We start from the raw sequence: 22,787 nt of genomic DNA on the forward strand, positions 1-22,787 counted from the left end.
TGGGGAGAGTGGGGTCCGCTGGTGGCTGCAGTCCGGAGTCAGGGAGGCCACGAGGTTGGGGAAAGGAACTGGCTGGCCCTTCACAGGGTGTGGTCCAGAAAAGTGGTCAAGAGTGCGCTGGGGACTCTGGGGGCAGCACCCTTCCCTGGGTGGCCTGGAAGTGGGGCCACCCAGCTACCCCAGGAGTGGCTAGAGTGTAGCAAGAGTTTGGGGGTGGGGGTGGGGCAGCCCGATGAGGTCTCAGGCAGGGACCAAGGATCCCTGTCCCAGGCTGGGGCCAGCCCCGCCCCTGGCTCCTGCCGCCCGTGCCGCCCGGTGAAACGCTGTTGACACGTCCTGAATTATTAAGCATGGGGTGGGCTCCGGAGCACATGCTGAGCGGAGCGGCTGGGGCTGCGCGGCGTGGCCGAGCAGCGCTCGCTCCCTCGCTCACTCGCTCGCTCGCAGGGACACACGCAGGGGCTGACAGCTGTGCTGGTGCTGATAAGGGAAGCCACAAGGAGACGATCGAGGAGAGAGACAAGCGGCGGCAGAGACAGCAGCGGCAGAGGCAGCACCAGGGCTGCGGAGCTGCTGGGAGTGGGAGTGACTCCCCCACCTCGGGCCCCCACCCTGTCCCCATCCTCCTCCTGCTTGCCCTGAGTTTAGAAGAGCAGCCGCTGCCACCGCCGCCACTCCAGAGGGCACCGGGGCTGCCGGCCAGGGAGGGACAGGGGCAGGGAGGCTCTGGCCAGTCCCAGCAGCGGGGGACAGATGCCGATCGAGATTGTGTGCAAAATCAAATTTGCTGAGGAGGATGCGAAACCCAAGGAGAAGGAGGCAGGGGATGAGCAGAGTCTCCTGGGGGCTGTGCGGGGGGCAGCGGCGCCCCGGGACCTGGCCACCTTTGCCAGCACCAGCACTCTGCATGGGCTGGGCCGGGCCTGTGGTCCAGGCCCCCGGGGACTGCGCAGAACCCTGTGGGCACTGGCCTTGCTCACCTCACTGGCTGCCTTCCTGTACCAGGCGGCTGGCCTGGCCCGGGGCTACCTCACCCGGCCTCACCTGGTGACAGTGGACCCCGCTGCCCATGCTCCAGTCGCCGGCTTCCCGGCTGTCACCCTCTGCAACATCAACCGCTTCCGGCACTCGGCGCTCAGCGACGCTGACATCTTCCACCTGGCCAATCTGACGGGGCTGCCCCCCAAGGACCGGGACGGGCACCGCGCCGCCGGCCTGCGCTACCCAGAGCCCGACATGGTGGACATCCTCAACCGCACTGGCCACCAGCTTGCCGACATGCTCAAGAGCTGCAACTTCAGTGGGCATCACTGCTCCGCTAGCAACTTCTCCGTGGTGAGTCCTGCCAGCTGGCCCGCCTGGCCCAGGGTAGCCAGAGGCCAGTGGGGAAGGCGGGAGGTGGTGGGGGGAGTGGCACATCGGGCATCCTCATCAGGGCTTCCCTTCCTCCTGCCGCCAGGGGCTGGCCTCCTGTCTTCCCCTCTGGTGTTTCCCTTTGGCTTCCCAGCCATGGAGCTGTGGGCACTCATAGGGGCTTACCCCACGCGGATGCTGCTCCTTTTCTCGGTCCTGCTGCTGGTGGTGCAGTGCCCAGGGCTGGGGGCTGGGGCGTCCTGAAGCTGGGCAGCTTGCGGGAAAGGGATGCGCCATGCCAAGGCCAGACCGACTGGCCCCCACCTTTCCCCTTGCTCCCCTTTACTGCTGTGGCTCCTGCCTCCCTCTCCCCACCAAGCAGAGGGTGATGGGGAGGGGCTGTTTGGGGAGCTCCAGCCAGGGAAGGACTCGGGGCCACCTCGCCGAGAGCTGGCCCGACCGGCAGGCTGGCCAGAGAAGATCCTCATGTACACTCGGTGCCACTGTCCCTTCAGTCTCTCTGTCTTTCTCACACACACCCCTTTCACAGGCTCCCTCACACATCCCTCTTTCATGCTGTCCCTCCAGCGTCTCCCGCTTTCCAGGCCCTCCCTGTCTCCAGTTCTTGCTGCTCCCTTGCCAGCCTCTGCCTCTTACACTAAGAATCACTCATTCACTCTTATGTGCATAACTCACCCTCACTGCTGCCCAGCAGGCACATGCACACATGCTGACTTCTTGGGTCACCGTTTCTTGCACACTCCGTCTCTCACACACACTCAGCGTCCCTGTCACTACACTCACGTGCACATCTACACACCCACAAGCCACGCACCTAGAGAGCTACTCTCTCCAAGCTCCCAACCCAGCTCTTCCATAGCTGCCGAGGACAGGGTCACGCCATGTGTGCCATACCCTCTCGTGACACCTCATCCCTGTGCAGGGACTGCTGGCTCCATCTCTCACACGTGTGTGAGCACAAACACACGTGCTCTGCCCCAGGTATGGAGGTTCAGCCAGGGCTGCTCTGTGCTGCACACCGGCCGCAACCACGGGCCCAGGGGTGTGGGGGTGTGTGTGTATGTGTCTTGTATGCTGTCTGTCTATCTGTCAGCATCCCATTCACCCACAGTCACAGGACATCTATTATTCATAATGCTTGAGTCGCCTGTCCCTGGCCACAGTTTCCTCCCACCACAGCTTGTGTGTGTGTGTCTGCATCCTTGTTACCACTGCCCAGTGCATAAGCCGATGTGAAAGTGACACAAAGCCCACCTTGGGGTGCAGCCTCCAGCGGCACCCCCAGAGATGGGGGACTCCCCCTCCTCCCTGCCCAGCTCCTCACCCGGGTCCTTGCTCCCTCGAGGCCTCGGTATCACCAGGAAACATGTCCCAGTGAGGTTCCTCCGCGCACCGTGCCTATGGCCGCAGGGCTCTCCTGCCATTGGGCTGGGGAAGTTGGGCAGAAACGAAGGAAAGGACAGGAGGGAGAGGACTGTGCTGGGAGAAGAGGCAGGGCATGCTGGCCTGTTGTCTTGTGCACACCCCGTCTCCTAGGAAAAAAACCACTGGTCCCCCAAACCAGGGCTGAGCGAGTCCCCGAGGAGGTGGGGTGTGAGTGTGAATATGGCCTTTGGGATCCACGGGGCGCCTCTGTCCTATGTCCTCACCCTCCGGGGGTGGGGGTGGGGCAGCCCAGTCTCAGCAGGTGCTGATGGGGCAGAAATCAATGGGGCCTTTGTGTCCCTGAGTGGGAGTTGGTGTCGCAGGCCGGGCCGTGGGCAGAGGAAAGGGGAAGGGTGATGAAACCTCTGTGGGCGGGAAGGAAAGGAAGGGATGCAGGAGGGGGGTGAGGAAATCAGGCGAGGGACGCAGGGGTTTCCTGGAGGATATGGGATCAGGGATTCCCCTGACCAAAGCTGCTGAGTCCCTCTGAACTCTGGGGGATGGCTGGGAGGGGGGAGGGTGGGTTTCCCATGGGTCCTTTGGTATTCCAAGAGCAGAGGATGGTGGGAGTTTGTTGGTCTCTGCCCTGGGCTGCAGTAGGATGTGTAGGTGGGAGTGGCAAAGCAGGATTGGGAGATACGAATTGCAGTCCCAAGTGTCCCTGATCCAGCCTAATCCTCCTACCTTTCCGCCCACATCCTCTTCCTGGTCTACGGAGGGTAACTCTCCTCCTCTCCTCGGAGCTGGTGTCCTAGGGCTGAGCCTCCTGCACATGTATTGGGGTCTGGAATCATTAGGCTGGGCTGGGGGCCCGTGACCCACAATGGTGGGGATAACGGGGTGTGTGATGGGTGTAAGGTTGGAGAAGGGGTGTGGAGACGAAGACATGGGATCTCCGATGAGGACATGAGGTCCCTAATAGACTCTGTGGTGGGAACATGGAATCTAGGATGAGGTCTGGGGTTCTGCAGTGTGGACCTGGGGACATGAATCGGTTGTGGGGAACCTGCCAGCACCTGGGCGGTGAGAGAGCCAGCGACCATGACAGGCTTTGGGTAAGGGGCTGCTCTGTGTTTTCTGTTGCTTTCCTTGTTTCCTCCTTCCCACTCCCCACTCGGCTGTGACCTTTCCTCCAGAATCCACGTTAATAAATGTCACATTTTCCAGCCTATTTTTACTCTGGGTAATGTGCCCTCCCCCAGTCCCCCAAGCTGCTGCTCTTGCTTCTGCTACCACTGCAGTCGCTCTCAGCTCCACGCTCCCTGATAGCCCCTCATTTACTCCCAACCAGTCAGTCAGTCAATCAATCCACACGAAGGCTGGAGTGCCTACTACATACCAGGTTCCTTGTTAGGTGCTGTGGGAGGGAAGAAAGAAGGGAAAACCTGAGTCCCCAGTCCCTGTCCTCAAGCAGCCTCCAGTCTCATGGTGGAGCGAGAACAGGGACACTCACAAGCTCAGCCAAGCATGCAAAGAGTTAACCAGCCTTGCAAGCAGTGTCAAAGGGCTCCAGGATTTATTGCCAAAGGAGGTGCATGGATAGTAAGAGCCCGAGTTCAGAGAGAGAGGCCACTCTGGGCTGAAGAGGGCTGGGTGGCTTAAGGGATGAGGCAGGCTGGGTGAGGTTTGGTGAGGAGCAGAGAAGAGAGGAGAACCAGAGGGGAGGGCTCCTGGATGTGGGGAATTCTCTCTCCCTCTCCACCCACCTCACCCCACCTTTTCCTCATCTTTACTTTTTCCCTTTCCCCCTCCAGTCTCATACTGACCACTCACACTGTATCTCCAACCCCAACACCACACCATGCTCTCCCTCCCCAATTCCCACCTCCATCCACACCCCCACCTCATTGTTTGGAGCCCCATCTAGACTTTGCAATTGCGGCTTACTCTCAGCCTGCCCCTTACTAGAAGGGAAAGAATCCCTCTTTCTCCCTCGGATTAATTTCTTTAGCTGTAAAACGCAAAGGGACTCTATGATCCGGCATCGCCTCTCAGCTGGAGATTGTGCAGCGAGTGGTCAGGGGGGTGAGGGGCTTTGGAGCCAGACCATCTGGATTGGAACCTTGGCCCTAGCCTTTAGGCTGGGTGGCCTTGGGAAACTCCAAACACTTCTGTGAGCATCAGCCTCCGTATCCATTAAATAGGACATTAGAACCCCACCAATGAGGGCTGCTGTGAGGTTAAGGAAGATGGCTATGAAGGGCTTTGCAGCCTGCCTGGCACACAGGTAGCTATTGTAAAAAATGACGCTGCCTCCACCCCCGGCTACAGTGAACTTGACCGTACTCATCATCCCCTCCTGTTTTGCAGCCTAGCTACTTGCCATCACTGGTCCCCACCCTGTTGACTCTCAGGCCCGCATCCTCCTGTGTCCCCCTAGCGTGGTCCCCTTCTGCCTGACCCTCCTGAAGACGCATGCATGTGTGTGCCTGTGCAGGCGTGTGCGCACACACTCCCTAGATCAGTGCTATCTACGAGAACATTCCGTGACAATGGATAGACTCTGTAGCTGCGCTGTCCAAAAATGGAGATTGCTAGTCACACGTGGCCGTTGAGCCTGTGAGATGTGATTCGTATGACTGAGAATGTGAAATTTTAATTTAAATAGCCACATGTGGCTAGTGGCTGCTGTATTGGACAGCACAGCTCTAGATGGTTCAGGTTGCTTGGGTAGGGCAGGGCGAGAAATTATAACTGCAACCAAAAGGTATAAGGTGGTGGCTGCAGGCTGTGATCGGAAGCGGGCTCTTCTGTTCTCTGGGCTGAGATCTCAGCCCCAGGTTGAGCTGAGCAGAGGGCCTGTGCCTCAGAGGCTGGTGCAAGAGGGGGAAGTTGGGGTGTCTGCAAACGCCAGGTGAGCAGAGACACCCTTCTTCCCAGGTGTAGAACATGACCTTCGTCTTTTCCATTTCACGGGCTGGGAAATCGAGGCATGGGGGTGGTGGTGAATGCCTGAAGCAAGGCAGGACCCAGGTCCTCACTGTGGGATCCTCAGGGGCTGACGCAGCCCCTGGCAGGGCAGGGGACCCGGGACGCGTGGGCACCTCATTGCCTCCATCCCCTCTCTGCTCACATGCTTCCCTCCCCCTCCCAACCCCCCTTCCCCACACGCTGGTGACTGCCGTGACTATTAATCACTCTCCCTGTTCTCTTCCTCTCTACTAATCAGGCACAATTAGACCAGGCCTCTTCCAGCTGGGCAGTCCCCCTCCCTGCCATTCTCCCGCCTTTCCCAGCCCCACCCCAGCCCCCACCCAGGCTAGATCAGAGGCAAGGGGAGCAGCACGCTAGCTCTGTATTGCTTTTGGCACCCCCAAGTCTCTAATCTGGGGTTCCTCACTGTTCCCTTCCTTCCAGCCAGGCTTCCCCCTAAACTGCTTCTCTTCCATGGTGTGGGCAGGCCACATTAGATGTCTTATGCCCTCTTTGTCCTGGGAAGGACTGCTTCACCGTCCTTCCAATTCCATATCTTTGCCATTGGGGGAGAGGGTCTGAGGACACCCCTTCTCCCCTTAGCACTCTCTGGGAGGGTGGGGCTTACCACTGGGGTTGGTCCACACCCCCTATCTACCAGATGAGCTTAACAACATCCAGTCCCCTGTCCCATCTTGTCCCCATCTTCAGAAGGGTGGACCTTGAGAGCATTTAGCTCAGCACCTAGCTCACGGTTGACGCTGCCTTCAGAAACCAGGCAGGTCAAATCAGTGAGAACACATAGTAGAGAAAGATGGGGTCTTTTGGAAACTGGGGATCACTCATCCTAGAAGGGAGCCCCATGATGTGGGATGCCCAATATTGGCAGGTTTTCCAATTTGTCAAGAGAAGCCCTAAATCTTGATTATTTTAATAAAACTGTTCCTAATTAAAACAAAACAAATCTTTGAGGGCCGTCTACAACTCACAAAGCCCGGCTTGCTTTGTGATGGGCAGAATTCAGCAGTATACCTCCTGCCCCACCACTGGCTGCAGCCCCTCAGGCTCTCCTGGAGGGGGCACTCTCAGTCTGGCTGCTTCCAACTAGGCAGCGGTGTTGGTGAAGGGGTGGAGGTTGGCCTGGGAAGGGTAGGGGCTCTTGTGGTCCCAGGGGGCTGGTCTGCAAGGGCAGCGGGGTGGGCCAGGAGTGCCCCAGCCGGCCCCACTCAGCAGCCCTGTGGCCTCTTCATTAATCAGGAATCAGCCCGGAGCTGGGCTCATTATCAGCTCAGCTTCTCCTGGCACTGCCGGAAGATGCTGATTAGCATTTGAAGAAATGGCCCCCACGTTCCCCTCCCATCCTCTCTCTTTCTGGACCCCCACCTCTGCCCTTCAGCTTCTTGGGAGGAATCTGCTCCCCTCTCCTGGCCTCAGCCAGTCCCAGGATGGGGGGCGGGGGGCAGGAGTGGGGGAATGAATGTGGCATGGGGTGGGGCTGAGTGGGTGCAAGAGAGGACAGCTGCCCTGGGGGAGGGGCTGAGAAGGCAGCTTTGGGATGGTGAGTTCTCGATGGGTGTTTCCCTTGCCCTTCCAGACCCTTGCCCGCCCCCCACCTCCTTTGGGCAGCTCTGGGGACAGCTGGATGGTGGACAAGAAGTCTGGGGCAATGAGGCCTGCCTGGGCTTTTGGCAACTCATACTGGAGGTTTAGGATGTTCGGAGCTAGGGTGACCATTTAGATGAATGGGTGTGGGAGGGCAGGGGGACAGAGACCCGGGAGGGTGGAGGCAGGGAGGTTCGAGGCGCTGTGTGTTTCCCAAGAAGGTGAAGGCCCGTGTCTGCAGTTCCTATCTTGGTGCCCAAACTGGGGGCCAGCAGCGTGGGAAATCCAGCCCACCCCCCAGATTTTCACGCCCTTGGGACACCCATTTTGGGTTGGAGAGGGAGCAGTTCCAGAGAGCTAGGCAGAGGCTGCTGCAGCCGAGGCAGCAAAAGAGTTCAGAGAGGAGCCACCGGATGATTAAGGGGAAATGGAGGATTGATTTAGGAGGAAAGATTAAAGGAGCTAAATCCGTGGCGCTTGGCTCAGCGGTGACTAAGCGTGGACAGGATAATAGCTTACAAATGTGTGAAAGGTGTAAATACCAAACGGGGGGAAGGGAGGCAGCTCCGCGGGCAGGGGCAGCCGGGAGGGCCAGGGCTGGGCAGCCCCCCACCCTTCCCCGAGGGCTGGGGACCCCCTGGTAACTGCCGGGTAGAAAAACGGTCCCCTTCGCCCTGGGGATGTCAGAGAGAGAAACGGGATGTTGGGAAGCTCCAGACTCCAAGCTGGGATTCCATTTCTGCGCCGCTGCTGCCCCAGCCTCGTGCTGACCTCCACGACTCCCTCCCGCCTTGCCCAAGATCGGAGGTGACGGGTTCAAATTTCGGGATGTCCGGCTGCTCCCCAGGCCGGCCGGCCATCCCCGGCTGTGCCCCTCTCTCCTGGGGCCCCCCGCGCGACTGGCCGGCTCCCGCTCCCCTCGCCCCCTTTCCCGGCCACGGCAGAAGGCGGTGTCTCCCCGCGCGGTGGAAGCCTCTGGCGCTGCTGTGTGCGGAGGTCACTTTGCCGAGGAGCCGGGAGCCTGGGGAATGCAAATGAGGCAAGCCCAGGGAGGAGCGCCGAGGAGCCCGGAGGAGACGGCAGGGAGGGCGCTTGGGCGCCTTGATGGATGCCTGCCCCGCGGGAGGGAGGAGGGAGGCGGGGAGAGGCGCGAGTCGCCGGGTGCGGCCCTCTGGGTGCGGGCGGGCTGGCCTGGGCTGCCAAGGGAGTGCGTGCGCGCGTGGGAGGGCGATGGGGGGGGCAGAGTGGGCGGCGCCGGGATTCCCCGCGGGCACACACTCACCCATCGTCCCCACCGCCACCTTCTCAAGCCTTGTCTCCTGAATTCCAGCCTGGCGGTGGGTGGGCGCTGCGCGCTGTAAGCAAAACTCTTGACTAATAACTTTGCACGAGGGGCGGGAATGTCAGGAAAGGACTGACTTACAAATGTAAAATACTTCTGCCTGGAAGGCTGACTTCCTGCGGTGTAAGGCCTAAGCCTCTGAGCCTGGAAGAGGTTTGGCTGTTTACCTGGGTCTCGCACCCCCGCCCCCCTCCCCCACAATCTTTTTGCCCCTGGGCTCTACAGTCCTGCAGCCCCCACATTCTTCAACAGTCCCAAGCCTTCCCTGCATCCAGCTCCAGCTCTGGCCTTGGCCTGGAGTCTCAGAGCCTCAGCCTGCCTCTTATTTCTCTGCCCCACACATTCACACAGCCCCCACCCCCACAGCCCCACAGTTGTTTTTCAGGGCAGCTTCCTCCTCATGGGGCTATGTTGACCATAGGGTAGGGGCGTGGGGGCACCCTGTGCCCCTAGCTGCCCACCCTGCTAGGAGCAGACCTCACTTCCTCGGTCCTGGTTGTGGCATGCTCTGATGCCCTACCTGGGTGGCAAGTCAGCTTGCTCAGAGCTTTCCCTGACCCTCCAATCCAAATGGAAGCCCTGACCCGCTGTCAGAAGACCTGGTGTTGCATCAGAGCACACGCGTGTGCGTGAGGGTTGGCACTTAACATGCCTGGGAATAGTGTAGGTGCTTGCTCAGTAGGCACTTTGCATGAATAAATGCCTCTGCTGCCAGACAGCACACTCCCACCGGAGGGCAGGCGCTGTATCTGTTTTGTTCACTGATGCTTCCCCAGCCCCAAGCACAGTGTCTAACACATAGTACATCCTCAAAGAACAGTGTTGGACAAATAGGTGTCGTGTGAGCACACACCATTTCTTGAGGATCTGCCATCTGGAGATGCTATGCCAGGTGTGTCTCCCACTGTGGCCACGAGTACAGGCTCTGGTGCTAGACTGGCTGGTCCCCTGCTCTGCCCTTTGTATGACCCTGGTCAGCCTCCTTACCCTTGCCATGCCTCCATTATCTTGTCTGCAAATGGAGACAATCAGAGGACCTACAATCTAAGGCTTTTTTTGAGGATTAGTGAGTTAGTTTATATAAAGCACGTAGGTCCGTGCTGACATAGAGGAAGCACTAAATCAATGTGAGCATTTGCTATCATTTATGTACCTTATCTCTTTCCTCCAAACACCTCTAAAGGGTACATATCATTCCCATTTTGCAGATGGAGAATGGAGGGTCAGAAAGGCTAAGTAACTGAACCCATATCCCACAGGCAGTAAGAGCAGAAGGGCCAGGATGTCAGGCAGGTGGGGCTGCAGGCCCAGCACCCTCTGTGCTGCTTCCCATCTGGTAGGAAAGCCCTGGCCCAGAGCCTCAGGATTCCATTCTGCCAGGGCTCTTGTCCTCTCAGAAGCAGTCTCCCCCAAATTGCTTTAAACGGTGCATGATGCCTCACAAAGTGGCATCGCCTGGGCAGGAAGCTCCAGTCCCCAAACAGGCTGCCCCCTCTCTTGCATGCCTATGAGGTACTATGCCAAATTTATCTCTAATCTTCACTACCTACCTTAGAAGGAAGGAATTATCAGTCCCCCTTTACAGATGAGAAAACCAAGGCCCAGAGAGGTTAAATCCCAGATCCAAAGTCATCTGTCCAAGGTTGTTTAGTGGCAGAGCCAATATTTGAACCCTGTGCTGTCAGGCCCCAAAAGATGCGCTCCCCACATCATGGTGCTTGTCTGTATCCCTTTCCAGCACCACATCAGCGGCCAGCCTCCAGCTTGGTCCTTGTAATTGGACTCTGCAACACCTTATTACAAGGAGACCTCTGTCTGTGACTCCACTTTGCAAAGGCATGTCACATACTTTCTTTCTTTTGAGACTTACAACCACCCTGTGAAATAAGTTGGGCAAGAATTTCTCTCCCCCCACTTGACAGATGGGGAAATTGAGGCCCAGAAATGTTTAAAAAAAAAAAAACCTTTACTAATCAAAGTCACAGGGGCATGGTGGAGCTGGAGCTGAGACACTGTCAACTGGCTCCAATGAAGGAGTGACCAAGGTTGGTGGAGGCTGCCTGGGGTCTGTGGGGAGGAGGCCAGTTCTAGTTCTGAATTTGCTCCAATTCTCTGTGTGATCTTGGATATGTACCTAGGCTTTTGCACAGTGAGGGATTGGACAGAGTGAGTTTGAAGCTCTGACCAGCACCAACATTCCAGGTGTTTGGAGTTGGTGTCACTTTCCTTCCTCTGACCCTGGAGGTTTTGAACCTGGACATGGGACCACCCCTGAGTAAAGCCGGGCCCCAGGAGCTGTCCAACCCCGGGGGTGCTAGTCACAATCCAGGGCCAATGGAGATGCACCCTCTTCCACTGTCCTTGCCTGTTAAGGGGAGTTCATTCCAGGCAGCCTAAGTGAGAAACAAGGGGGTGGGCCACATTACGGATGAGCTATTGGAATTTGGAGGGAGGGGTCTGCCATGGAAAGGTAGGATGGGGGAAGTGCCAGGGTCTTGGCAGAGGCAGGATGCCCAGAAGGCGCCCGAGATAAAGCCCAGGCCGCAGATTAGCTCTGGGATTAGTCCAGCCTCGGCTGCTCCTGCCTGGTTCTTATCTTCTGGAAGCCTGGCCCCTCTCCCCGCATGCTCTGAGCCCTGGCCCTGCTAATTGCCAGTTAACCCCCGTGGGCTCCAGGACTGCAGGGAGGATGAGGGGATGGGGAGGGGCTTAGGGAGAAAGCAGGCAAGCCAGTCAGGGAGAGCTTTCCCAAATAGGAGCTGTAGATAGAGAAAAGCCACCAGCTCGGAGACGCAGGCTCTGGACAGACCTCTCCCAACCCCTGATCACTATCTCAGACAGCCTGGAAAGGGGGTGGGGTGGGAGGAGGCAAGGGACAGAGATTGGACACAGATGAAGGGATGCACAGAGAACAAAGCAAAGGGGACAGAGATACAGAGGGCACAGAGGCAGAAAGGCCAGGGGGCAGTCAGGCCAATGGGAGAGAAAGACAGAGGCCAAGGGGATAGACAGACTGACAGGGGGCAAAGACAGAGAAACGGACTGGATGCATAATCAATCAGATGCCAGTGGAAAGATAGGCCAGAAGGATAGAAAGGGTCTTGAGAAACATCTTTGGATCAAGGAACAGAGTCTGGGGAGACAGGCAGACAGGCTGGGTCCATGCTGACGTGGAAAGGGGCAGCCTGCGGAGGTGGTCAGAGAGGGGCAGACAGAGGCTGCCCAGAGGAAGGATTGAGGGCCCGTGGCAGCACAGGCATGCTTCTGTCTCGAAGCTGCCCAGCCTAGACCCAGAGGGGCTCTGTTTGGCCATGCATTTAGGCTAGGGCTAGGAGGGTAGCCCTGGGAGCAAAGGCACTGAGTAAGGGAGGGCACAGAAGAGGGCTGGGGGACCAAAGGAGGAGGTGGGGGTCTGAGCTGGGGGACAGGACCCAGAGGCTGAAGGCTGGTGATGGGTGATCCAGAGATGACTCCTCTACCCATCAGAGCACTCTCCCTGGCCTGGGACCTGTCCCTTTCCAGGCTGGGCCCTGGACTCTCAACTCCTGCCTGCACTCAATTCCTCCCAGCCAGTCCGTCGGGAAAGAGCAGTGGACAGCCAGCGGGACCTTGTGGCTGAGTGGCCGTGCCGTCTCCATGGAAGAGGCTGTGGGCTGTGCCGCCACCAGAGTTCTGCCACTTAGGAGCTGACGCTCCACCCGGTGCTGCCTGCCTGGCCCAGGGGCCGTCTCCGGGGCAACGCTGCGGTCTGCCCAGCAGTCGGGCCTGACCCGGGCTGTGCAGGTGCCCGGCCCTGCCTGTCTGGTCTCTACTCCCTGCAGAGTAGCCCTCAGCCCTTATTACCCTTGGTCATTCTCACTCTCCACAACAACCTTAAAGGGGGCGGGGGGTGGGGGTGCTAGGTAATGCCTTCAGCTCTCGCAGAGCCAAGGACTCCCCAGGTGTCAGGTGTCTGTGTGTAGGTGCCTATGTGCGTGTGTTGGAGGTGTCAGGTGGGGTGGCTACCCCAGCCCCACTCAGGGCCAGAAGCCTACCAGAGCCATTCATTTCCTGAAAACTAGGTATTTCATAAGCACCCACTCTATACAGTGGTCTTGGAAGGAGCATGGACTTCGGCATTGGGCTCAGTCCTGTCTGAATCTCAGCTGTCATTTACTTGCTGTGTGCCTTTCAGGAAGTCACTTACCATCTCTGAGCTTCAGTTACCTCGTCATTAAGTGAAAGTGACTTACCTACCTCATGTGGTTTTCTTGGGAGACACAAAAAAAGGAGAAAATATGTGGAAAGCACTGAGCACAGCACCTGGTACTGAGTGAGGGTATTGGGTAGTGCTCGCTTTGAACTCCTTTCACCCACCTTATCCCTCCTTCTGCAAATTGTGCAGGGCTCTGGGGATGCAAGATGGTAAAACGGGGCTCCTGGCCTCAGGGAGCTCCCAGCCCCAGGGGTGGGGTTGAGCTGCGGAGAAACCATGCCATCAAAGTGGAGCTGGACACCGGAGGGCACTAGTGAGCAGCTCACAATCTGGCTCTCCAGCGTGGGCTGGTGCCTAGTTTAGTTGCTCAACTGGAGCCTATACTCAAAACTCGCACCAGCAAGATCTGATTCCAGCATCTTCTTCGCCTTGGTTAGGAAGAGGGTGGGTGCTTTGAGATTTCTGGCAAATACTTATGTGTCCCACCACCTGCCTTTCCCACATCCCTGAGGATCCACGTATCTGCACCCAGCCCAGCTCAGGGGTCTCCTTCCTCCTAGTGACATGTCACAAAGCACAGGTCTAGAATCAGGCTGTTGCACTGGACTTTTGCCCTTCATCTAGGGTCCTTCTACTCAAAGTGATGTCCACAGACCAGCAGGTTGTTAGAAATGTAGAACCCCCCCCCCACACACACACCCCTACTAAAGCAGAATCTGCGCCTCTCGTTGAGAACCCCAGGAGCAACTCCTGTTTGAGAAGAACTGATCTTGACATATCAGCCTATATGTGACTCAATATCCTGATCTGTAGTATGGGGAGATAATACCAACCTCCCAGGATGGTTTTAGGGATTCACTTTGATGTTAGACCTTTAGCATGCCCAGTCCCACCCCTCAGATGGACACAGCCTTACTGGCTGCGTGTGCTGCTGTGGCAGAGGTGGAAGGGTGGTCAGTGCATTCTCTCCAGCAGGGCCATGATGGGCTGGGAGTAGGGCAGGGGTGATTGGGACCAGGTCAGGGATTGGAATCCAGCATCTGGTGAAGGTGCAGGGACAGGTGAGATATGAGAGGCAGCAGATAATGGAGAAGAAAGAGTGAGAAAGGTGTAGCAGGATGGAGTGGAAGGGCAGGAGGACTAGGAGAAAAGAAGGGGGACAGACATTGTACCACACCCCTGTCTCGTTTCATCAGGATGAACGTTAGGCAGGAGCTGAGTCATGGAGTGGGGTTGGCTGGAGGGGAGGTGTGTGTGTGTGTGTGGGGGGGCTGCCAGCAATGGTGGTGGGAATAGCTCGAGCTTTGCATCTAGATGAGTTCCAACTTTTCCTAGCTGTGTGACCCTGGGCAAGTCACTTTACCTCTCTGAGCTTTGGTTTCCTTGGAATAGTAACCAAACCTACATGATACCAGGTTGAATAAATGAAATGGAGCAAGCAGTAGATATTGTCGTGCTGTATTTTGTAAAAGCCAAGGTGCTTGCCATGCACATGTTTTTGATTTAGGAATCTGGGTAGGATAACTGGGTGATAGGAGAGCTGTATGTGAGCGGTGGGTCAGGTTGCCTATTCCCGGGAAGCACTGAAGCAGGGCATTTAACCCAGCAGGAGATGGGTGACTTAGCTCTGCCCCCAACCAGCCCTCTCCACCTGTTGTTCTTAGAACTCCCTTCTACACTCTCGCTCTGAAGATAGGCATTTAGGATATCTTCCGTTCAATCCTGCTCCAAGGCCATGTCTCCCAGCTTTCACCAGTGTGAAATGTTCCCAAGGAGAGGGGAGGGGAAGCGAGAGAGTGATTGAATGCACTGACCCCATTGCCTCCCAGGAACAGTGCTGCAGATGATAGATTTGACCTGGGAACTCTTGTCTCTGTAGGGTGGGGCTGACATTCCCCTCTCCCTCGACCTCACCCCACCCCAGCGAAATTCCCAAGCCTGGAGCTGCAGCGTCCATCTCTGGGGTGTCAGCGCCATCTGGTGTCCATGGAGTTGGGCAAGCTTCATCCAGCGCAGCAGTGACTGCTTCTTAAAGTGTTCCTTGTGTCAGGCACTGGGCCGGGTGTGGGGGACACCAGAGAGGCTCCTGGCTTCTGTGCAGCATACACTCTAGTGCATCTAGGAAGATGCACAGTGAAGAAGGAGACGAATGAACGAGATAATCTCAGGTGTCGATAAAGATTTTGAGTAATCCTGGTGATAGCTGGAAGGTGAACTGTGAAGTGAACACGTGGACGCGCATCAATATGTGTCTGAAGAAGTGACGTTAAACTGAGGCTTGGAAGACTAGCATCTAGTCATGCTAGGTGGAAGGGAGGATGCATTCCAGGAGAAAGATCAGCGTGATCAAAGTTCCCAGGGAGGAAAGGGGCTCACATTAGAATTTGTCACAGAGATGGGGTGGGGGTGGGGGAGAGGTAGGCAAGAGCCACATGTGTGGACTTTCGAGCCAGGAAAGGAGTTGGACTTTTTCACTGTGTTGTGATATGCAGCCATCCCCACGGTCAGTTTTAGAACATTTTGATCACTGCAAGAAAGACTGTACTTTTTAGCTCTCACTTCTTTATCACCCCAGCTCTAAGCAACCACTAATCCACTTTGCTTCTATAGAGTTCCGGCGTCTGAACTTTCATGTGAGTGGACTCTTTCACCCAGGCTCATGTTTTCAAGGTTCATCCAAGTTGCAGCTTGAATCAGCACTTCATTCCTCTTGATGGCTGAATTGTATGGGTATATCACACTTTACTTATCCATTCATCTGTTGAAGGACATGCGGGTGGTCTCCACCTTTTGGCTGTTACGAATAATGCTGCTATGAACACAAGTGTACAAGTCTTTGGGTGGACATGCGCCGTTGTTTCTCTTTGGTGTTTGCCTAAGAATGGAATCACTGGATCATATGGTAACTTTATAGTTAAAATTTTGGGCACCTGCCAGCACCTTTTTACATTCCCACCAGCAGTGTTTGAGGGTTTCTATTTCTTCTCATGGTCTCCAGCACTTGTTATTATCTGACTTTTTTTTTTTTTTCCTTTTGCCTATTATCTGACTTTTTGATTCTAGTGAGTGTTAAGAAGTTTGAATTTACTTTCTGGGAAATGGGAAGCCATTGTTGGGCTTTAGGTAAGCAAATGACTTGATTCAATTGGATCTAAGCCCTTTAGAAGGAGCCCTCTGGCTAATGTGTGGAGAATGGGCTGGGGGAAGGGGCAAGAGTGAAAAAAAGAGAGACCAGGTAGGAGGCCAGCCCCGTGGTCCAGGTGGGAGATGATGGTGAAGTGGAGGCTGGAGGTGAAGAGAAAGTAGATGGATTATAAATAGACTTCAGAAATAGAACTGCCTGGAGCTAGCTGTTGTTGGGTTGGTGGTGGGGGTCAGGGAGAGGCGGATTTCAAGGACTCTGGCTTGAGAAACTGGGTAGATAGCATGACCCTTGACTCAGAGGAGACTGGTGAGGGGGTACAGGATTTGGGAGATATCAGGAATTCTGTTATTGATATGTTAGGTTGGATGCTGGCAGAAAAGATGGAGTTCAGGGGAGAGGCTGGGGTCTCCGGTGGTTGCTGGGATGTGGGATGGGGAGTCCAGGTGGGACTGGCGGGGGCCCCTGGGTATCGCAGGTGGGATGGGGAGGCCTTAGCCCCTCCTCTCATCTCCCTACTCTTCTCCCTCACCTTTGCCCCCCATCAGGTCTATACTCGCTACGGGAAGTGTTACACCTTCAATGCGGATGCACAGAGCCCGCTCCCCAGCCGGGCAGGGGGCATGGGCAGCGGCCTGGAGATCATGCTGGACATTCAGCAGGAGGAGTACCTGCCCATCTGGAGGGAGACAAGTATGCAGGCGGGCAAGGACAGGGGCCAGCCTGGGGGGTTCAGGCCAGGTCCTCTGGCTGGTGGGGTTTCTATAGGTATCCGTGTCCCCTGTGCAGATGAGACGTCATTTGAGGCCGGCATCCGGGTACAGATCCACAGCCAGGAGGAGCCTCCCTATATCCACCAGCTGGGCTTTGGCGTGTCCCCAGGCTTCCAGACCTTTGTGTCCTGCCAGGAACAGCGGGTGAGCATTTCCCACTGTGCCCTTGGGTCAGGGCCAGGCCTTTGGGCTCAGCGAGGATGCTGACCAGACCTGCCCTCCAGAAGCTTGCACCTGCCAGCCCATCCATGGAGTTTGCTGGGTCCGTGAGTGCTGGAGGGCCGGGCGGGACTCCTGGACATGACCCCATTATGCCCTGCCTCTGCAGCTGACTTATCTGCCCCAGCCCTGGGGCAACTGTCGGGCAGAGAGTGAGCTCTGGGAACCTGAGCTTCAAGGTTACTCGGCTTACAGCGTGTCTGCCTGCCGGCTGCGCTGTGAAAAGGAGGCTGTGCTTCAGCGCTGCCGCTGCCGTATGGTGCACATGCCAGGTGGGTACCTCACCCCCCCAGCCAGCCCTCCGTGCTGCCGGCTGGGCTCCAGATCCTCTAGGGGAGAGCACTGCTCATGTGCATAGACAGCTGCATGTTTATGAGCACATGTGTGCATGTCTATACCCATGTGAGTGGGTGTGTAGATGTGTTTGGAATTTTATGTGTGCTTTCACATGTGCACATGGAAGGCCTATAAGCTCTTTTTTGTGTGCATGTTAATATGCATTTATGCACAGGTGTGCTTGTGTATATATTTATGCATGTATTTTATAAATGCCTATTTAATATACATATGTGCATAGCTGTGCTTGTGCATGAGTGGGGTCATGTATATGTTTTTGAACACATGCACGCAAATGGGCATGTGTTGCATGCATAATGCACACGTACACTTTCCCGGCTTATCTGCACGGGTGTGGATAAGCTCATCTGTGCATGTATTTGTGCAAACATGCACATTTGTGCACTTGTGTGTGTCTGCTTGTGTGCGCATGAGTGTGTGTGCCCACATATGGCTGTGTGGCTGGAAAAAGGGGAAGGGACCATGACTTTAGGAATAATCTTTTCTCTTTTCAGGCAATGAGACCATCTGCCCACCAAATATCTACATCGAGTGTGCCGACCACACCCTGGGTCCGTTCTGCTTTCTCCCTCCTCTGCCTCTCCATCACCCTCCTCTTCATCTCTCTGTCTGCCCTTCTCTTCACACCCTGGCTCCTCTCACCCCATTCTCCCTCCAGAGGGTTCCGTCTGGGGGTTGAGCCTTATCACATAGGTCAGGGGGTTGAGGACCTGGGCCCCTGCATGTATGGACACTTGGGTAAGTGGCAGAGGTGGGGCAGTGAACCCAGGACAGGGAGTGAAGAGCTGGGCTTCTCGTCCTGCTTCAGCGAAAGAGCTTGCCTTCTCGGGGGAAGTAAAGCCACTTCTCTCTTGGTCTCAGGGAAACTGCATTGCTGGATATCAGTGTGGGTGGGGAAAACCCCACCTGTCCATCAGCCTTACTTGATCTGCCATCAATCCGCCCTTCTGTCCATCCATCCATTCACCCATCCATTCACTCCACAGATGTTTACAGCCTGTGCTGGGTGCTAAGAGTGGGAGTAAGGACCCTGCCCTTGCAGGGCCATGGACAGGCATCCCAGCACAGCGTCCTAAATGCTTGGATGGGGAAGCTCAGGTATGTCACAAGTCCCCAGGGAAGGGCATGCAGCCCACACCTGGGAGGGTGGGAGGATTCCTGGAGGACATGACACATTAGCTGAGATCTGCAGGGTATGGACGTCAGCCAGGTGAAAAAGGAGCCATGTTCTAGGCAGTGGGAACAGTGCGTGCTAAAGACCTTATGGCCAGAGAGAGCATGATGTGTCTGAGACACTCAAAGGTCAGTGTGGCTGGAAGACAAAGAATGGGGAGGGAGAAAAGAGGGCAGAGGAGGCTTTGGGGAAGCCAACAAAAGCTTAAGGCAGGGTGAGATGCCATCTGATTTGCATTTTAGGAGGACCACTCTGATTAGATGTGGAGAATGGATAGGAGGGGCCGTTGCAGTAATCCTAAGGAGATGGAGTAGTGAGGATGGAGTTTGAGACCCTGGGGCAGTAGCATCATATACCCAGACCTTCTCTGTCCCACACACCAAATGCATCAGTCAAAGAAGTGATTGAAGAGCATTTAATGAAGGAACAGATGTGTGAGCAGGAATAATGGAGCCATGAGGGATGGTAAGATTCTGCAGAACAGGCAAAATCAGAAGGCCAGGGAGAGATCGGTGGCTGGCCAATAGGACTGAGGGACAGGAGCAGTGGCCATGAGAGAGGAGTACACAGCCTCTGCCAACCTACAGCCCAGCAGTGAGGAGGCTGGGGAGGAAACACCCTGGCATCTCTCCCCTCCAGCTCTGATCCTGCCAGGGCCTCCAGCTGCCAGACCCAACCCAAAGCCAGAGGGTAAATGGGCTGGGGCGATAATTTGGCAGAAATCAGTCTCCTGGAGCACCAAGCACAGTGGAGGAGAGTGGAGAGTGGATTCGAAGGAGCAGACAACCCAGCACAGCAAATGTGCACACACTGGCTGTCCATTTGTTCGTCCGTCCGTCCGTCCGTCCGTCCGTCCGTCCGTCCATCCATCCATCCATCCATCCATCCATCCATCCATCCATCCATCCATCCATCCATCCATCCATCCATCTATACCTCCTTGTGTGTCTGAGGCCTCTTGTGATTGATTAGCTCAGGTGGATGGGTTCTGCCCTCCTTTTGAGCCCTGAGGACCTCCTAACCCCAGGAGGATGAAGGGGCGGGGGGCAGAGGGAAAAGCCCTGGGGAGGGTGGGTGCTGAGGAGTTCTGCCTACATCTATTTTCTTGGGAGTCTGAAGCTGGTCCAGAAAGGGGCCCCCAGCCAGCCTCCTTCAGGTAGTGACAGGGCTGCCCAGTAGAGGCCCTCGGTGTGGTGTGGACGTGCCTGCCTCAGGGCGACCCTGTGCCTCCTCCCTGCAGCTAGTGGGCCTCTGGACTGGCCCCTCCCCCCACTGCAGTTGGTGCCTCTGTGTTGCAGACTCCCTGGGTGGGGGCTCCGAGGGCCCATGCTTCTGCCCTACCCCCTGCAACCTGACCCGCTATGGGAAAGAAATCTCCATGGTCAGGATCCCCAACAGGGGCTCAGCGCGGTACCTGGCGAGGAAGTACAACCGCAACGAGACCTACATACGGTATGCGTGTGCAAGTGTGTGTGAGTGTGTGCACACACATGTGAGGTAGAGACCACCTTCAGAAGGCCTGGTGCACGGTGGAAACCTCGGGAGCGCTGCCCCTCTGTTTATGAGATTTCTGGCACAAATGCCTTTCATGCTCTTTTCCTCTAACTGACCCCTGCCCATCCTTTAAAACACACCCTGCGCCTCTACCTTCAGGGAGGTCCTTCTTGGTCCACAGGCCTTCCCTTGAGCTCCCCAGCACCTTGTCACTGCATTTACTCCATTATTTTAGAATCCTCTATGTGCCTTTCTCACCAGCCCCGCCCCCCCCCCCCCCAACCCAGCAATCTGGGAGCTGTTAAATGCCCGAGGAGGGAACTAAGTGTTGAGGGAGGGAGCAGGGATGGGATGGAGAGGAGCGAGCAAGTGCATATAGGCAGAGGCAGATGGGGCTGCGCCCTGTGTCTGTGAAACTGCAGCCCGTGCTGCTGGCATCTCCCCTCCTCTCTGCGCTGAGCCTGGAGCATCCCCTGGGTGTCAGAATGATAACAATACAAAACCCAGGATACCATGCATGAATGAACCCATGTCTGAGGGTGTAGTACTTTTTCTCAGGCACCAGAGGGGATTCATGGTGCTGGGGTAAGGGAAGCAAGGGAGGCATGAGCTGGGCCCCTAAGGACCCCAGGGTTGGATCTGTGAAAGGTAGAAGGACAGAAGGCGTCCTGCTTAGAGGACCTGTGAAGTGCTCTGGGTGCAAGGTGCAAGGAAAGTTTGGATAAGAAGGGACAGCGGAGCAGATCATGGGCAGCCTTGAAAGTCCGGAAGAGGAAGTTTGGATTGGACTGTTGGGCAATAGGGAGTCACTTTCAAAGAGGCATAAGGTGAGGCAAAGTGAACAGTGTCTGCTGCTTTAGGGAGGAGGCAGAGGGAATCCCAGAAATGTTATTTTGCTCTCCCTGACCCTCTGCTAGTTCTCAAAATATGAAGCCAACATATATGCCGGGGCTGCCTCCCCTCACAGCCTTTGGGGGGTCTGAGGCTTAGTCACCGGCTTCAGGATCTGTTGAAACCAGAGTGCCCCCACCGGCCGCCTCCTCGGAAGGGGGGTCCCACACAGGTGCCCTGCTTCCCGTCTCCACAGGGAGAACTTCCTGGTCCTAGACGTCTTTTTTGAAGCCCTGACCTCAGAAGCCACGGAGCAGCGAGCAGCCTATGGCCTGTCGGCCCTGCTGGGTGAGAGGGAGCCCCTGCCCCCAGCTTCCATGGGGGTGGGCCCACCCAGCCTGATCTCTCTGACCCTGCTCTCCTGCTCCGCAGGAGACCTTGGGGGACAGATGGGGCTGTTCATCGGTGCTAGCATCCTCACGCTGCTGGAGATCCTCGACTACATTTATGAGGCAAGAGATGGGAGGCCTGGGGGACCACTTGGCCCAGGAGTGGAGGGTAGGAGGGAGGGCTGTGGGGAATGCTGTGGGGAATGCTGTGGGGGTGAGGGGGGTACACTGCAGCCCTTTCCAGGTCTCAGCTGGACGGCTGGGAAGTCAAACTCAGGGTTCTTTGCCAGGGTCTCCCTACTGGCAGGGAGGCCAGCACCTTGCCAAGGCCTGAGGGTTCTGAGGAGTCAGGGAAAAGGCAAGAGGATGGGAGAGAACTAGTACAGGGTTTGCTGGGGTGGCCGGTCCTATAATGTTATGCGGTGGACCTGCTAAGGCCTCTCTTCTCTTCCAAATTTCCTGAGCCCACTGTCATTCCCTCAAGGTGTCCTGGGACAGACTGAAGCGTGTATGGCGTCGTCCCAAGACCCCCCTGAGGACCACCACTGGAGGCATCTCCACTTTAGGGCTGCAGGAGCTGAAGGAGCAGGTGAGGATGGACCCTGCAGTCCGCGGCCAGCACCCTCTCCCCAGGAACAGACATACCCCCCAACCTGTTATCTCTGAACTAGCATGTGGATGTGGCCCCTGGGCTTCCCCAGAGCCTCTGTCCCAGAGCACACAGAAAGGCTGGTCCAGCGTGAGACTGGGAGCACCTTTTGAGTTCTCCGTGCTTCTGCTCCCTCTCCACTTTGCAGAGTCCCTGCCCAAGCCGAGGCCGTGCTGAGGGTGGGGGGGCCGGCAGCCTGCTCCCCAACCACCACCACCCCCACGGCCCCCCAGGAGGCCTCTTCGAAGACTTTGCGTGCTAGGATGGTGCTGTGTCTGAAAGGACCCAAGGGTCTGGGATCCCTCTCCCGACCCCCAACATCTCCTGGGACAGAAGACCTGGGGGCAGCCCAAGGTTGAGGGAAAGGAGAGGAGGTGGTGGGGACTCGGTTCCTACTCTGGTGCCAGCTGCTTTGCACAAGGGTCTTTCTTGTCTGCACTCTCACCCCCAGGCTGGTGTCCAGGAAGGCTGGAGACTAGGCCTCAGGTACCATGGAAAGGATAGGCAGAAAGGAGAGAGGGAGGTGGAAGAAGGAACCCACCCAGTAGGGGTGGAAGCTTCTGTACATTTGTATATATTTAGGGAAGGATGGGGTGGGGGTGGGGGAACAGATGTAGAAAGCTGGGTGGGGTGACAGGGGTGGGCTATTCAGAGACAGCCAGGGTCCCAGCTAGAGTCCTGCAGGAGAGGGTGAGCCCCAGGACTCTGGAGACCTGAGCTTGCCCTGCTTCCTGCCCCTCTCCGGGCCCACTCCCCTCTTGGCAGGGGGAGTAGGGGGCCCAGCAGGCCTGGCCCAGCTCCCAGTTCCCCCTGCACCCTCCCCACCCCACCCTAGCACTTGCTTCACAGGGAACAGGCAGATGACCTTTCGGACCCTGGCTGAGCTTGGGGGATGGGGAAGGGGGTGT

The 22,787-nt window shown here is 56.7% G+C and overlaps 1 protein-coding gene across 2 annotated transcripts; it reads left to right on the forward strand.

The window, feature by feature from the left end:
• The first annotated feature begins 738 nt into the window (after positions 1-738).
• ASIC4 (acid sensing ion channel subunit family member 4) lies at positions 739-22,454 on the forward strand. 2 transcript variants are annotated; one of them, XM_077155246.1, is made up of 10 exons: positions 754-1,335; positions 16,542-16,686; positions 16,783-16,910; positions 17,095-17,257; positions 17,837-17,893; positions 19,815-19,968; positions 21,098-21,189; positions 21,274-21,353; positions 21,715-21,819; positions 22,028-22,454. In XM_077155246.1, exons 1-10 carry the CDS (start codon positions 754-756, stop codon positions 22,139-22,141), a joined length of 1,620 nt encoding a protein of 539 aa, XP_077011361.1. In that variant the 3' UTR covers positions 22,142-22,454. The 2 variants fall into 2 exon arrangements, with proteins under 2 accessions (XP_077011360.1, XP_077011361.1); XM_077155245.1 differs by lacking the exon at positions 17,837-17,893 and having other exon boundaries at positions 739-1,335.
• The last annotated feature ends 333 nt before the right edge of the window (positions 22,455-22,787 follow it).

The sequence above is a fragment of the Tamandua tetradactyla genome, chromosome 3 (assembly GCF_023851605.1).
Source record: "Tamandua tetradactyla isolate mTamTet1 chromosome 3, mTamTet1.pri, whole genome shotgun sequence".
Lineage (NCBI taxonomy): Eukaryota > Metazoa > Chordata > Mammalia > Pilosa > Myrmecophagidae > Tamandua > Tamandua tetradactyla.